Here is a 15,831-nt window from a genome sequence, read left to right as displayed (position 1 = left end):
GACGCATCTGTCATTAATAACAAAAGAGAAAGGATCGGGGCTTTTATTTTTCCTGGCCAAAAATTCTAACCATCTGCACAGAAATCATCTACATAGATTTATCTTAATTCTATTTCATATGAACTTGTCTGCCCAGTTTAAGAGAGGTAAGCCCAAAAGAGAAGTAAAATCAGTCAAGGGCTTAAAATCATATTGGGGAATGGGAGCAAGGGGGCAAGAGACATTTTTTAAAAGAATTATAAAACTTCATAGATCTTTCAAAATAAAAAGAAATGACATAAAAATCAAGCTACAATTAACAGCTATTAAGAAAATTGAAATGCTCTACTTATTAGATTTTTTTTTACGGAAAATAAACATTGGAAAATAAATTCAAAAAAAAAAGAAAAGAAATTCAAATAGAAACTAAACTCCTCCATGTAATCAGGAGAGAAAAATAAGCACATATCCTTTCAGATTTTAAAGAAAAGGCAGTTACTTCTGAAGACTGGAAACAAGGGACAAACATTAAATTTTATTGTGAACACCTTCATTATTTCCTATTTTGTTTATAATAACCATGTATCATTCAGAATTGTTAAACATTATGAATATTTTTTAAAGTATCAACATCTGTTTAGCCTTATAATGAAAAGGTAGAGTGAAATCTGATAAAACCAAAACTGCCCACTCATTAGATATGATAGGGAGGGGGGATAAACAAATAATCAACTTATAATTCTATGTGGACTACTGGATAACACTATCTAAATTATACATAATTCAACCTATTATAAGGGAATACTTTTTGATATCACACAGATGGCTAATCAGAGAAGGCAATGAATGGCACCCCACTCCAGTACTCTTGCCTGGAGAATCCCATGGATGGAGGAGCCTGGTAGGCTGCAGTCCATGGGGTCACTAGGAGTCTGACATGACTGAGCCACTTCACTTTCACTTTTCACTTTCATGCACTGGAGAAGGAAATAGCAACCCACTCCAGTGTTCTTACATGGAAAATCCCAGGGACGGGGGAGCCTGGTGGGCTGCCGTCTACACAGTCGGACACAACTGAAGCGACAGCAGCAGCAGCAGATGGCTACTGATTATATCACAAAATAACAATGGGATGGCATGACAAGCAAGCCTTTCCCTTCACTTTGACAAATCAACAAAGGAATTTTCTTCAGATGACTCTGCACTGGGGATATTAAAACAACTGGTGTAAATACAATAAAAATGTTAAGAATCTATTTAGAAGACTACACTTCCTTTCCTATTATCATTCCTTCTCTTGGGGGGGAGGGGGGCGGGAGCCAGATGAAATGAAATACTGAGTTCTTAATGATCTTAACTCAATCTTTTCATTTCTCAAAGCCCAGCTCAGGTTAGGTGGCCAGTTCTTGGCTGTGTCTGTCAAGGGCACAGATAAGGTTCCCGTGGTAGAAGGAGGGAACTGGATAATATTCCCTTACCAAGAATACATAAAATGAGGAAGAGATAACTCTACAAAAAGGAATTAGTTATTAGAACAAGGAGGTATAAAGGCAATCTGCCTTACATACACACACACTCAACTACACACCACTAAGTTACCTTAGAAATTCAAGTATCATTTAATAGCAGAACAGAACATACAAATATAATGCTGTGAAGCGCTCAAGGAAGTAACTTCTTTAACAACAGAATCCACTAATTTCATTATCTGAGAATAAAATCCTTAACTAAATCATCCCGGCAGAACTATCCTTATTAGCCCAGTTTAAAAACCAAACATTTTTACAGAGATAGCAGATCACTGACAACTCTTGAATCACAACATTCTAAGCAAAGTCATCTTCTCACTGATTTAATACAGAATTCTTTAGAATTTTACTTGAATCATTTGTACATACCTTACATCGGACTTCCCTGGTGGCTCAGACAGTAAAGCGTCTGCCTACAATGGGGGAGACCCTGGTTCAATCCCTGGGTCAGGAAGATCTCCTGGAGAAGAAAATGGCAATCCACTCCAGTATTCTTGTCTGGAAAATCCCATGGATGGAGGAGCCTGGTAGGCTACAGTCCACGGGGTCACAAAGAGTCAAATACAACTGAGTGACTTCACTCACTCACTCACTCACTACATTGGTATTTAAATAAGAAAATTTCTCATGTTTTAAAAATCAGAATAATACATGTTCACTTTCTAAAAAGCTAGCCAAGGGTCTAACGTAAGAAAGGAAAGTCACCCACCTCTCTCTCCATCCCAATTCTATTCTCCAAAGAATCTATTAACAATTTGATGTCTCTCTTCAAATTTGTTTCTATGAACATAAGCTAACTAATATTGTAGCCATTAGCCACATATGGCTATGCTGCTGCTGCTGCTGCGAAGTCACGTCAGTCGTGTCCGACTCTGTGAGACCCCACAGATGGCAGCCCAACAGGCTCCTCTGTCCCTGGGATCCTCCAGGCAAGAATACTGGAGTGGGTTGCCATTTCCTTCTTCAATGCATGAAACTGAAAAGTGAAAGTGAAGTCGCTCAGTGGTGTCCGACTCTTAGTGACTCCATGGACTGTAGCCTTCCAGGCTCCTCCATCCATGGGATTCTCCAGGCAAGAGTACTGGAGTATACTGCCATTGCCTTCTCCAACATATGGCTATAAAGTACTTGAAATGTGGCTAGTCCAAATGGAGGTGTGCTCTAAGTAAAAATTACACACCAGATTTCAAAAACATGGCACCAAAACACATATCAATAAATTTTAATACTAACTGAAATAATATTTTTGATAGATTAAATGTTATTAAAGTTAATTTCATCTGTTACTTTTTTAACGTGACTATCAGAAAACTTTTAACTACACAGGTAGCTCACATTATATTTCTATTGGTCAGCACTGGTACAAAGGCTAACAGTGCAGGTTTTGGAGTCTGACTGGCCTTACTGAGTACTATTCCCAACTATACCACCTACCAGCTATTAACCTTGGACACAGGTTCTAACCTCTCTGTACATACATCTGACTTACTTTAGGAATTGAATGAAATTCCTCACATAAAGCACTTACCACATAGCCTGGCACATAGTAAGGACTTAATAAATATTTGATGGCAACAAAAAATAAAACTATAACCTAATTCTTTTAAAATCACTATACAGGATGGCGGCAGGTGATGGGGACATTAAAACAATAAAATAAAATCACTATACAGCATCTGTCTCTTCAGAAAAGTCTCCAGATATGTCTACAGGTCACTACTGTGAAGAGCAGGAAGTCTCTGAAAAACAGTATACACCGGGCACTTAACTTCTCTTTTTCTTTCCCCACACCCACCACACACACAAATACATGGATCTTTAACATGGTTACTATATAGATCCTAAACATTCAGATCTAAAAACGAATAAAAGCAGTGTGGTATGGTGGAAAAAAAGAACCTGAAGAGAGATGGGGAAACTCCCTCGCAGTCCAGTGGTTAGGACTCTGGCACATTCACTGCCTGGGGCCCAGGTTCGATCTCTGGTTGGAAAACTAAGATCCCACAGGCTGCATGGTGTGGCCAGAAAAAGAAAGAAGAAAGATGGGCTCGAGGACACATTTACATTTACTATGTACTTGAACAAGACTACTTAACCTTTTTCTCTCAATACCCTCACCTATACAGCTGGGATAACACCAATCCTGCAGAATTGTTAAGATTAAATAGAATATGTTAGAAAAACATCTACCATAGTACCTAATATTTGGAGAAGGAAATGGCAACCCAATAGTACTCTTGCCTGGAAAATCCCATGGACAGAGGATCCTTGTAGGCTACAGTCCATGGGGTCAGAAAGAGTCAGACACGACTGAGTGAATTCACTTTCACCTAATACTAGGTGCTTAGTAATCATTTCCCTTCTTTCGGAAATCAAAATAAAATGCCAACAATTCAGACACATGCTAATATTGTTAGTACTGAATTGCTTGCCAGGCCATAACTGCCAGAGTCTGTTCATACCCTAAAGAGGTATTTAAAAACATGCTAACTCTACGGTCATCCCAGGTTCCTACATTTTGTCCCTTTAACAAGCAACTGGGGAACAGAACTCTGGAAAGAACAGGGTACCATACATCCCATCTTCCCACCATTACCACCAACTACATACACATGCAAACACACAACAATTTAGGTGAAAATAATCAACTGTATTTGAAATTTTGTTTTCTATAAGTATAAATGAGTACATACTTCACAATTAACAGTTCTATGAATCTGAACCTCCTATGTTTCTAAATTGGGAACAAAACTGCCTCATACCTCAAAAAGCAGAACTCTTATTTCCAGGCTACAAGGGCATATCTCTAAGTGGCTGCTGAGAAACTAACAAGTTTCGACTATAAACAGCTTGACAGTAGGTGTAATGATACAGCCAAAGGTGTTGTCCTTCAGATAACACACAAGCACTTTAGCTTTCTGTTGAAAAATCACTTCAAAACTTCAAATGCCAGCTTTAAAAAGCTAAGGATTCCATGAAATCAATAGTCTTGTCATGTTCAAAGCTTTAAATATCTAACAATAGGAAGTTATATTGCTTTTAAAAATTGGTAAAAGCAAATTATATTGGCTCACTGAACTCTAGAGAAAAAAAATTAATTATTTTTCTAAATAAAACACCTATGAGAAGTTACCACATATACAAATTTTAAAAGAATTTGCTTCCCATAATGTGGTTACTATTTCTCTATTCTGTATTGTATCACTTTTCTTTCTTAACAACATGATCAAGTAAGGAAAACTAAAAGCACACAAAAAAGGAAAATTATGAATTCATAACGAAATTCTGTTCTATAGTTAATACATACAACTCACCATATAGTATACCCATAGCTCATCAGAGTTGTTCATTCAAAATTATAGATGCCATTTATGGCAAAAATAGGGAGAAATTCCCACTTTTTAAAAGTTTTTCAGTTTTTTACAATTTTATTTCTTTATTTATTTTTGGCTGCAATGCGTCTTCGCTGCTGCACAGGGTTTCTCTAGTTGCAGCGAGCAGGGGCTACACTCAGAGTCGCGGTACACAGGCTTCTCGTGGCAGTGGCTTCTCTTGTTGCAGAGTGCTGGCTCTAGGGTATGTGGGCTTCAGCAGTTGCTGCACCTGGGCAGTTCCCAGGCTCCAGAGCACAAGCTCAATAGCTGTGGCACAAGGCTTAGCTGCTTCGGGGCATGTGGGATCTTCCTGGATCAGAGATCAAATTCATTATCTCTTGCATTGGCAGGAGGATTCTTTACCACTTGAGCTGCCAGGGAAGCCCAGTTTTTCATTTTTTTTTAACTCATGCAAACCATTAAAAAAAATGTTCATGGTTCAAAAATAATCTGTCTCTCTTCTCTGTATACAATTACAGAATGACATCTGGCATTTACAAGACCATTTACTCAGTGTCTGTTTCCTCCACTGGATTGTAAGCACCATGAGGGAGGGTCATTTCTGTTTCCACTCACCACTATATCCCTTAGCACAATAGACAGAGGTGCTCCACAAATAATGTGTCAAATAAGACAGAGTGGTCTAAAGAGTTAAAGCCCCTCCATACTCACAAACATACAATCTTATTCTTTGCCTACATCACAATCCCGTATATCTTCATCCAAGTAAAGCTACCTAGAACAGTGCTTCTCAAACTATCTGTTATGAGCTTTTGTGAAATAAAATAAAAATGAATTACTAAGCAAAACTTCCTAAATGCTAATTCTCAGTTGCTTATAGTTACCTGTCTAGGACCAGTAACATAGAGAAGCACAGACCCCACCTCTCATATATATTTCCTTCATTTGCATTAATTTGTTCATTACAATATTATTACTATAAAGTACACTGTTGACCTGGACCTTAACCTAAAACTTTCTATTTTTTCAGAGGATTACTATGTTCGTGGGTCACTTTTGTAGAACTCAAACCAACACATAATTCCACCTATTCTCTCTTTGCTTTATATCCCTCTCTTCATTAACAACTAGCTGATCTATAGTTTCTCCTTAATCCTTTCATCTCTAATATATAACCCAGATGCTTTTCTCTCCTCTGGAATAGTGGAATCCCCTCCTTTATCAATTCTGTCTTCTCAACACATGGAAAGCAAAAATGAAGGGAAATACCACAAGTTAAGAAAATTTCAAAATGCCTTTTATAATCAACAAAATTACTTCTGCATAGAAACACTTCTCAATGGGTCTAATCCAAAATGGGATAAAATTCAATTAGAAACTGACAACAACACAGCATATACTGTAGAATAAGCCTTTTCATGTGGAGATGATACCTAATCACATTAAGTCATAATTAACAGACAAACCACGATTCACCCTGTGAAACTAAGCAAATCTTATCATTTATTATTTTATTTGCACAATAATGGAAAGAAAATATGAATCATAATAGAATCAATCAACTAAATAAATAACTGTACTTACGTGTTAAATGAAAGATTCCATCACAGGCACTAATATGAGATAAAAAGGCATTCCCCAGGCCTTGCCCATTGTGAGCTCCTTTCACAAGGCCAGCAATATCCACCACATTTAGAAAAGCAGGAATTTTGCTGAAAAACAAAAGATGACTTTAGTATAAGATAGTACCAAGAACCTGTTTATTAGCCAAATGGCTTTTCCAAACACATTACATAAATTAATTTTTTCCTTTCTAGAACAATGGTTCGGAAAAGGCAATGGCACCCCACTCTAGTACTCCTGCCTGGAAAATCCCATGGACGGAGGAGCCTGGAAGGCTGCAGTCCATGAGGTCGCTGAGGGTCAGACATGACTGAGCAACTTCACTTTCACTTTTCACTTTCATGCAATGGAGAAGGAAATGGCAACCCACTCCAGTGTTCTTGCCTGGAGAATCCCAGGGACGGGGGAGCCTGGTGGGCTGCCGTCTATGGGGTCGCACAAAGTCGGAAACGAATGAAGTGACTTAGCAGCAGCAGAACAATGATTATTAGACTCTCAAATGAATAAAAAAATGCAAGCAAGAAATAATCTTTTAAAAAAATAGGACTTTCTTAACTAGGAAAATTTTAAAACAGAAAGGAAAACATTTTAAAACAGAATAGATGTTTTTATTATGTCTCTAAAAACGAAAACTCACATCATTAATTTTATTATACTGCTCCACTGGCAGAGGCACACATACACAAAAGCAGAGTGGGGGATGTTTCAGAGCACGCTGATACAAGGCCAGGAATGAGCTAACAGACAACTGACACCGTGTGCCAGGAACGGGACTCGCTGACGTGTACTATCATTTCAAAGTTCAAAACAACTCTATAAGGTGGATGTTATTTATTAAACCCACTTTACAGAGGAGGAAATTGAGCCTTTGAGGAGTTAAGAAATCTACTGCACACAGGATCATTCAGGTTAACAGGAGTGAAACTGGAATACAGGATATCTAGGTTTGCATTTTTTTAATTTAAATAAAAATGATTTTATTAATACCTCTTATTTTTACGCATTAATTTATTTTAATTGAAGGATAACTGCTTTACAGATTTTTGTTGTTTTCTGCCAAATATCAATGAATCAGCCGTAAGTATACAGATGTCCCCTACCTCTTGCATTTAATCACCATGTGGGTTTTACAGCCCCAAAGTGCATGTAATGATGTGAACCAATTAACAGAATAGTAACAACCTAGTTGTTAACAACTGCAACAGAATAAGACAAGGTCAAGTATCAGTTAACACAAACTAGAAAACAAGTTAACAGAACCAGTCAGCCATGTAAAAAAGGAGATTAAAGCGTGAGTAAATAAAGGTACTTTCAACATCATATGACAAAGGTGTATGGCATACATATGTATATCCTTTGTCAATTTTCAGAACATGCACTTTTCAGAAAATCAATTTTACTACATGATAAAATAAAACATAAAGTTCCACTATTATCTACATGGAAAATGAGTATTTTAAAAATAACTGTTCCATAAAATTTTTTTATACAAATAGAAATAGTTGATAGCTCTTACCAGCAAATCCACAAAAAACATACATGAGATATGGTTCAGTTTTTGGTGGATACTGTGGTTGCCTCACCAGTGGTGTCCTCTGCCCTTCCCTTGGGGACTATACTGACTATCACTTGGCTAGCCATCCCTCCCCAGTGTAGCCCAGAGCTTTGGAGAAGCTGGCTCTATACCCAACTCTAGAAGGGGCATGTTCAGTTCAGTTCAGTCGTTCAGTCCTGTCCGACTCTTTGCAACCCCATGAACTGCAGCACACCAGGCCTCCCTGTCCATCACCAACTCCCGGAGTTCACCCAGACTCACGTCCATCGAGTCAGTTATGACATCCAGCTATCTCATCCTCTGTCGTCCCCTTCTCCTCCTGCCCCCAATCCCTCCCAGCATCAGAGTCTTTTCCAATGAGTCAACTCTGCACATGAGGTGGCCAAAGTACTGGAGTTTCAGCTTTAGCAGCATTTTTTCCAAAGAAATCCCAGGGCTGATCTCTTTTAGGATGGACTGGTTGGATCTCCTTGCAGTGCAAGGGACTCTCAAGAGTCTTCTCCAACACCACAGTTCAAACGCATCAATTCTTCGGCACTCGGTTTTCTTCACAGTCCAACTCTCACATCCATACATGACCACTGGAAAAACCATAGCCTTGACTAGACGGACCTTTGTTGGCAAAGTAATGTCTCTGCTTTTGAATATGCTGCCTAGGTTGGTCATAACTTCTCTTCCAAGGAGTAAGCGTCTTTTAATTTCATGGCTGCAGTCACCATCTGCAGTGATTTTGGAGCCCAAAAAAATAAAGTCTGACACTGTTTCTACTGTTTCCCCATCTATTTCCCATGAAGTCATGGGACCAGATGCCATGATCTTAGTTTTCTGAATGCTGAGCTTTAAGCCAACTTTTTCACTCTCCACTTTCACTTTCATCAAGTGGCTTTTCAGTTCCTCTTCACTTTCTGCCATAAGGGTGGTGTCATCTGCATATCTGAGGTTACTGATATTTCTCCTGGCAATCTTGATTCCACCTTGTGCTTCTTCCAGCCCAGCGTTTCTTCACAGCCTTGTCTAACTCAATGAAACTATGCCATGCCCGTGGGGCCACCCAAGATGGACAGGTCATGGTGGAGAGGTCTGACAGAATGTGGTCCACTGGAGAAGGGAATGGCAAACCACTTCAGTATTCTTGCCTTGAGAACCCCATGAACAGCATGAAAAGGCAAAATGACAGGATACTGAAAGAAGAACTCACCAGGTCAGTAGGTGCCCAATATGCTACTGGAGATCAGTGGAGAAATAACTCCAGAAAGAATGAAGGGATGGAGCCAAAGCAGAAACAATACCCAGTTGTGGATGTGACTGGTGTTAGAAGCAAGGTCCGATGCTGTAAAGAGCAATACTGCATAGGAACCTGGAATGTCAGGTCTATGAATCAAGGCAAATTGGAACTGGTCAAACAGGAGATGTACAAGAGTGAATGTCGACATTCTAGGAATCAGCAAACTAAAATGGACTGGAATGGGTGAATTTAACTCAGATGACCACTATATCTACTACTGTGGGCAGGAATCCCTCAGAAGAAATGGAGTAGTCACCATGGTCAACAAAAGAGTCCGAAATGCAGTACTTGGATGCAACCTCAAAAACGACAGAATGATCTCTGTTCGTCTCCAAGGCAAACCATTCAATATAACAGTAATCCAAGTCTATGCCCTAACCAGTAATGCCGAAGAAGCTGAAGTTGAATGGTTCTATGAAGACCTACAAAACCTTTTAGAACTAACACCCAAAAAAGATGTCCTTTTCATTATTCAAGGATTTTTCATACACGTACCAATGATTTTTAAGACTACACTATGTTTTTAGATCTTATGAAATTCAGATCATTGTCAATGTCCTGATTATAATGGTTTACTCTGGCAATGCAGGAGAGTGTCTATATTTAGCAAATAAAAATTGAAGAATTAAAGTGCAGTGTGGCATCATGTCTGCAACTTATTTTGAAGAGTTCAGAGAAATTTGAGTGAAACCATACAAGCATTCTACATATAATTTTTTAGCTTATATATAAAATTGAAATCATTTAAAAATAAAATGTTTTTAAAAAGGATACAGAAGCCAGCTTGAGGAGTCAATGTGAGGGATATAATTTGAGCTACGTCCAATGATTATAATAGATTACAACAAAGTGAGTAACAGTGATAGGAATAAATACATGAATTAATAAATGAAAACAAGAAAGCTCTTCTTACAGCAGAATGCCAGGTAATAAATGAAAAAAAATTGATGAAATTACAAAATCATCATGTGACAATCATCACTAATAATTTGTCAAAAATGAACAGATGCTAAAACTAGAGGATGAAAGTAAGAGAAGGAAATGAGTTTGGTAGATACTTTACAGTTGGAACTCAGGAATTTCTGACAGATTGGATGTAGAGGTGAGCAAAGCAAAGAACCCAGAATAAATGTTGGGCTTTAACTTGAGCAACTAGAGAAATAATAGGGGTATTTACTGAATTATAAACGTCTTGAGGAAGCACAAAATTGACACAGGCAGGGTGAAACCAAGAAGTTCATTTTGGGCATGTCAAGTCAGAGGCACCTGTTTAGTCATCTAAGTGTCAGTGTCAAAGAGGCAGTTAAGATATATGTCTGGAGTTCAACAGAGTTCAGGACTGGAGATGAAATCCTGGCATTTACCACCACGTTCAAAATAGTGAGAAACTAAACGCAAACAAAATCTCAATAGTAGGGAAATAGCAAATAAACTGTACGCACATTCATGTAACATGGTATTAAGCATAAGTATTATATTAAAAATCATTTAAGTCTGTACTTTTACTCTAGAAAAATATTAATAATACCCCAAGTAAAAAATATCAAAAGTATGGAGGTTTCTACCTCCAAAGTACTTATATTTATTATATCAAGACAGAAGTATACGTGATTTTTACTCTTCTCTTTATACATTTCCATACTGTGAATTTCCTACAATAAAACTGTATTATCTTTTTTTCCTAATTAAAAATATACTATTTAGGTTGGTACAAAAGTAATTGTTTTTTTGCATTGGAATTGCAACTGATATTGGAATACATTCTTAAATAAATGTGGTTATGCTATAGATCATTTTAATGTGCAATTCTTGCTTTATGATTTTTGCTAATGAATTGTTACTTGCTGTTTCTTTCATATGTATTTTAGACTACAGAAATGATGTGAGACAAAAAACAAATCCAAGCGTTTTTCTTACTCAAGTTCAAAATGGGCCATAAAGCAGCAGAGACAACTCACATCAACAATGCACTTGGACCAGAAACTGCTAATGAATGTACAGTGCAGTGGTGGTATAAAAAGTTTTGTGAAGGAGACAAGGGCCTTGAAGATGAGGAGCACAGTGGCCGGCCGCTGGGAGGTGACAACGGCCAACTGAGAGCAATCATTGAAGTTGATCTTCTTACAACTGCACAAGAAGGTGCCGAAGAACTCGACGTCAACCATTCTACAGTCATTCAGCATTTGAAGCAAATTAGAAAGGTGCAAAAGTTTGACAAGTGCTTCAAGAACTGTCCAAAAATCAAAAACATCACCGTTCTGAAGTGTCATCTTCTCTCATTCTACACAACAACAATGAACCATTTCTCTATCAACTGTGACAAGCGATGAAAAGCAGATTTTATACAACAACCAGCAATGACCAGCTCAGTGGCTGGACCAAGAAGACGCTCCAAAGCACTTCCTAAAGCCAACCTTGAACCAGGAAAAGGGTCATGGTCACCGTTTGGTGGTCTGCTGCCAGTCTGATCCACCACAGCTTTCTGAATCTCAGCAAAACCATTACACCTGAGAGGTATGCTCAGCAAATCAATGACTCATCAAACTGCAATGACAGCAGCTGCTGCTGCTAAGTCACTTCAGTCGTGTCCAACTCTGTGCCACCCCACAGACGGCAGCCCACCAGGCTCCCCCGTCCCTGGGACTCTCCAGGCAAGAACACTGGAGTGGGTTGCCATTTCCTTCTCCAATGCAGGAAAGTGTAAAGGGAAAGCAAAGTCACTCAGTCATGTCCGACTCCTAGCGACCCCATGGACTGCAGCCTACCAGGCTCCTCCGTCCATGGGATTCTCCAGGCAAGAGTACTGGAGTGGGTTGCCAGTGCCTTCTCCCAATGCCTGCACCAGGCACTGGTCAACTGAATGGGCCCAATTCTTCATGACAATGCCCGACCGAACACTGCACAACAAATGCTTCAAAAGTCGAATGAATTGTTCTACAAGGTTGGCCTTATCGGCCATATTCACCTGACCTCTTGCCAACCAATTACCACTCCTTCAAGCCATCTCAGCAACTTTTTGCAGGGAAAATGTTTCCACAACAAGTAGGACGCAGAAAACGCCTTCCACAAGTTCACTGAATCCCAAAGCACAGATTTTTATGCTAAAGGAATAAACAAACTTATTTCTCACTGGCAAAAATGTGTTGATTATAATGGTTCCCATTTTGATTAATAAAGATATGTCTGAACCTAATTATAATGATTTAAAATTCAGGGACTGAAACCACAATTACTGTTGTACCAGCCTAATAACTTGTTTGTTAGAAAAACTTTAAACAACACAGAGAAATACAAGAAATAAAAAATGAAATTCCATTCTAAAAATTCCATTCCTTAGAGAGAACTATGAATTAGTTTGTGATCTTCAGTTCATACATTTTCCTATGAATACACACATACATGTGTACTTTTACATGAGTGGAATCACATAATACAGACTAATTACTCCCTTTACTTCACACTCCCCAGAAAAATATAACTGCAATGTTAACAATGGATGTATCCTTCCTTACCCTTCTCCAGGCTCTACATTACTTTAAAGTGAAGTCGCTCAGTCATGTCAGACTCTTTGTCAGACTGTAGCCCACCAGGCCCCTCTGTCCATGGGATTCTCCAGACAGGAATACTGGAGTGCGTTGCCATTTCCTTCTCCAGGGAATCTTCCCGATCCAGGGAACATCACTTTAATAATCACCCCAAATAATGGCAACCCACTCCAATGTTCTTGCCTGGAGAATCCCATGGACAAAGGAGCCTGGCACGCTACAGTTCACGGGGTTGCAAAGAGTCAGACACCACTAAGTGACGGAGCACTTATAAAACAATTCCGAATTAATTTTGAAAAAAAAATTAAAACACATGATTTTAAATGCACACTAACATATATGTACTTAATCTATACAGGGTTACCACATGAACAATGGCATAAAGATTTTTCTTACCTTGCCGGTTTGTGGTACTGGCAAAGAAAGTCAAATCTTTCATCAGGCACAGGTACTCTGCTCTCATTCGGATCAATAGTGCAGAATGGGAAGTTTTCTGCTGAAGCTTGACTATTGGTTAATACATTGAAGAAGGTAGATTTCCTAAAAGGAATAAAAACAATTTCAATCAATTTTTAGGCTAACACAGAAAAATTTATCCTACTCTAATTTCAATGCTCAAATAAAATCCATGAGGGTTATAAAAACAATCTGGGGAAAAGAGGGAGATACATTTTTACTAACAGAAATGAATTAAATTTACAATGGTGCAGCTCATGATTTACAATTAAGTTATGCTCCTATCTCAGTCTATTTAGAATGTGAAAAACATTTCCCCAAAGAATCTTTGCTATAAATAACTAGTTTCACATCATACCACAAAGCCTATATATTTCATTCCTAAAGTTGCTGGAACACCAGTATCATTTCACCTGTATCTAGTATAATTTCCTCTGGCATAAATGTAGCGAGGTATGTATTTAGTTAGGTCAATTATTTTCCAAGCATTCTGAATTGGGAAACAGATGCTAACTGCCTAGTAGGAAATAAAAGTTTGGAGCTCAGACTCCCTTCTACTCGTTAATGCATAAAGATTACTGGTAGTATAGAACTGTGATCTGTGGATTATTAAGGTAAAAATGCGAATTTTTTCCAAAGCACAACTTTAATCAAGAAAAAAGCTAATAATAAATAACAGACACTCAGAGAATGCCAACTTGTACTACTATTCTCTTTTTTCCAAACACTTCTTTAAGGTAAAAATGTCTATTAGATGAGATCTAACCCTATACTCATCAGCAGTTTATACTTGTTACAGTTAGTTCATATGATTGAACTTTTAAATCAGAGAACCACTTTTTTTTTTTTAACCTCTGAGACCCTTTTAAAATAGTAATGAACAAAAGGCAACGTGGGAGACTCACCAAACTACTACTGGTGAGAAGTACAATTCTCACCAGTACTACTACTGGTGAGAAGGCAATGATATATTAACTTGTACCTGCCCATCGGTCTTTAAAATACAGCTCTTATATCCCATTCAAACTAAATATTTTGGATTAAAGTAGAGAAGTTTCCCAAACAGCCATTTAAATCATTACTGGTTACTTAGAGCATCACTGGTCAAATCTGCTTGCCTATAATAACAGACTCAGCTGAGAATTTAAAGGCATGCACCACCAGTCCTCTTTCCAGATTTGGTATAGGTTACTAGAATAATCTACAAGTTCATATTTATCAAAAAAGTAACTAAAGGGAATTCCCTGGCAGTCCTGTAGTTAGAATTCTGCACTTTCACTGCTGAGGGCATGGATTTGATCCCTGGGCAGGGAACTAAGATCTGCAAGCTGTGCGGTGCAGCCAAAAAATAAAAAATAAATAAAAGGTATTGTATACCTGCAATAAGAATATAGCAAAATAATGGTACAATAAATATTTTAACCAAAATTTAAATATATTAATTAATCCACTTATGAGACATTTGTGCCTTTCTTGGAGGACAAAAAAAAAAATGCAGCTGTAGTTCTGGATACTGTAGATAAAAAACTGCTTGTTGCTATTACCACAGGTTCAGTAACTGCAATATAAAAAGGCCATAGGGAGTTCATGGAGTTATTTTCAAATTTATTGGTATTATTATCTATTGCATTTTGACTGCCTACCTGGACAAAAATGTCTCATAATAAAGAAATAAAATTAAAACATATTATATAACAAAAACATAGAAAAGAAAGTCCCAGTATCTTTTAGGCCAAAAGAATTCTTACATGCATCAACTAAACTTGGAAGACAGCTCCATTTTCACAGATCACCTCCTCTAGGCCAGGATTTTAAATTTCACAAAGCCCAAGTCATCTATATTTTCCAATAGCTTTGTAAGTATAAAAAAAGAAAAAGAAATTTTCTAAGGATTATTAGTATAGGCTTTGGTGGCAAGCTAAGACATTTTGATCAATTCAAATCTATTAAAGAAAAGCCTTGCAAAAGCACAGAATTTTGAAGTTTTGGCTTAAATTGGAATCGTAAAGCCTATAAGACTTTTTGGTGAAATAAGGACTTTACACACACACATGCACACACACATTCAGATCCCTTAAGGTTATTATTGAAGCTTGAAGGTATAGGAAACGTTCAAAATTGTAGGGATCTCTAATGCAAGAAGAGGTTTACATAAATATTACTTCAGCAATGAAAGGAAATATTATTTCTTTTTTCATAAGAGCAGCTAGACTTAACGTATGCTTCCTCCATTTAAAATCTATTTTATATCTGAAGCTATATACTTTACTGTAATAGGTAAATCTGACTGAATATGTTTAATCTAAAATCTTACACAAAATTATATTATGTATAGGGAAGTTAGGATACCAATGTAAACTCTGCCATTATTCTGAATTAACTATTTATAAAATACACATCCAAAAGCATGGAAAACGTAGAATTTTTTTTTTAATGTTTTTAATTTATATTAAGATTTATATTAATTAATTTATATTAAGTATATAAATATATATTATATATTATATAAATATAATTTATATTA

At 37.5% G+C, this 15,831-nt stretch overlaps 1 protein-coding gene across 1 annotated transcript in view; it reads right to left on the bottom strand.

Annotated features, from left to right (window-relative positions):
* Window positions 1-15,831, bottom strand: part of OLA1 (Obg like ATPase 1) — a 164,415-nt gene that overhangs the window by 131,673 nt on the left and 16,911 nt on the right. The window contains exons 3-4 of the mRNA XM_068967900.1: window positions 13,248-13,391; window positions 6,428-6,555 (exon numbers count right to left, since the gene is read on the bottom strand). Of these exons, the coding sequence (XP_068824001.1) occupies window positions 6,428-6,555; window positions 13,248-13,391 (272 nt within the window). The remainder of the gene's footprint in view (window positions 1-6,427; window positions 6,556-13,247; window positions 13,392-15,831) is intronic.

The sequence above is a fragment of the Capricornis sumatraensis genome, chromosome 3 (assembly GCF_032405125.1).
Source record: "Capricornis sumatraensis isolate serow.1 chromosome 3, serow.2, whole genome shotgun sequence".
NCBI lineage: Eukaryota > Metazoa > Chordata > Mammalia > Artiodactyla > Bovidae > Capricornis > Capricornis sumatraensis.
Note: the sequence above shows the minus strand (reverse complement) of the source record. Positions and strands in the feature narration are given on the sequence as shown.